This window comes from Mesitornis unicolor, unplaced genomic scaffold (assembly GCF_000695765.1).
Source record: "Mesitornis unicolor isolate BGI_N332 unplaced genomic scaffold, ASM69576v1 scaffold44239, whole genome shotgun sequence".
In the NCBI taxonomy this organism is placed as follows: Eukaryota; Metazoa; Chordata; class Aves; order Mesitornithiformes; family Mesitornithidae; genus Mesitornis; species Mesitornis unicolor.
In genome coordinates this window covers 1-1,598 of record NW_010207385.1, presented here as the reverse complement: position 1 = coordinate 1,598, position 1,598 = coordinate 1, and the positions used below count along the sequence as shown (strand labels likewise).

The following is a 1,598-nucleotide window of genomic DNA, read 5'->3' as shown; positions in this document are numbered from 1 at the left end:
AGGGGTCCCTCGGGGAGGCAGCGGGAGGCCCAGCATTCGTGGCATCGGCACTGGCCACGAAATCTCAAAGCACAGTGTCCCCCTCTACCCCCACAGTGATGCCTGGGGGGGGCCGGCCTGGGGGTGACACCCATGTCCTGTGCTTTGGGATCTTTGGGAAGCTTTGGAGGTCGCTGCCATCCGTGCATGGGGGCTGCTGCTTTGCACCCTCCTCATCCTCATCCAGCAGTGCCCCCCAAGCCAGGACCCACTCCTGGGGGTCACAGCTTCCCCCGGACTTTCCTGTGTCTGGAATGGCCATACCTGGTGTCCCCAAAGTGTCCCCAGGGTGTCCCCAGTTTCTTTGGGGCCCCATGTGCCAGCGATGCGGCTGAGAGCTCCCGGCTGCAGCCACCAGATGGGAAAGCGGCTGAAAACCACATGGCAAAGCCAGTGGCGCCGTGGGGGGACACACAGCAGGACCAAGACTCCATGGTGACAGTGGCTTTTTTGGCCCCGCGCAGGTACCACGACAAGCAGGAGGTGACCAGCAACTTCTTGGGGGCAATGTGGCTGATCTCCATCACCTTCCTCTCCATCGGCTACGGGGACATGGTGCCGCACACCTACTGTGGCAAGGGCGTGTGTCTGCTCACCGGCATCATGGTGAGTGCCCGGGCGCGGTGTGGGGGGGCTCCTCCTGCACCCCTTGTCCTGCTCCTGCCGCTGCCCTCACCGCTGGGTCCGCAGGGTGCTGGCTGCACCGCTCTGGTCGTCGCTGTCGTTGCCAGAAAGCTAGAGCTCACCAAAGCGGAGAAACACGTGCACAACTTCATGATGGATACGCAGCTAACGAAGCGGGTAAGGCCCCCATGGTGCCATCCCTCAACCCCAGCACTGTCAGACGCAGCAGGACCGGCCATCGCCATCGCCGACCCCCCTGTTTTCACCTGTTTCCAGGTGAAAAATGCTGCTGCCAACGTACTCAGGGAAACGTGGCTCATCTACAAACACACCAAGCTGGTGAAGAAGATCGACCATGCCAAAGTTCGGAAACACCAGCGTAAGTTCCTCCAAGCCATCCATCAGTAAGTGCCAAACCTTTACCTGCTTCCTACCAGGAGGTTTTTATTGTCACCCCCATCCCATCATGGCTCCCTCTCCTTCTGCACCCCCCAGACTGGGAGCCAGGGTGTCCCCATCCCCTGTCCCCCTGTGGGGACGCTTTCCCGGTGGGTGGGGACACTGGGGTGACCCTGGGGGTACCCCATCAGTTTGGTGGGACCACATGTGTCATGCGGCTTCACTCACACCATGAAGCAAGGCTGGGGGCTGCGAGCCCCTGGGTGCGTCTTACTTTGGGGGGAGGGGGACCTAGGGGTGCCTGGCTTGGTGGGAGGTACAGTGGGGGGGTGGTGCTGTGGCTGCTGTTGTCCCCCTGCCCTCTTCGTGGTGGTATTAAACCTGCCCTTGTGTTTTGTCTCTGTTCTGCCCCATCCCTGCAGAGCTCAGAAGTAAGTCACCCTGTGGGGCCGCCCCAAAACTCCCCCCGCTCCCCTCTGCATGGGCACTATAAAATGGGGGGGGGAATGCAGTGACACAGCCCCCCCCCAATGCTG

The 1,598-nt window shown here is 61.5% G+C and overlaps 1 protein-coding gene across 1 annotated transcript in view; it reads left to right on the top strand.

Moving 5' to 3' along the window:
• Positions 1–1,071, top strand: part of LOC104546669 (small conductance calcium-activated potassium channel protein 1) — a gene marked incomplete at its 5' end in the record, with an annotated part of 2,997 nt that extends 1,926 nt beyond the window's left edge. Inside the window, 3 exons of the mRNA XM_010192104.1 lie at positions 504–645; positions 730–840; positions 940–1,071. Of these exons, the coding sequence (XP_010190406.1) occupies positions 504–645; positions 730–840; positions 940–1,071 (385 nt within the window). The remainder of the gene's footprint in view (positions 1–503; positions 646–729; positions 841–939) is intronic.
• Positions 1,072–1,598: the final 527 nt, after the last annotated feature.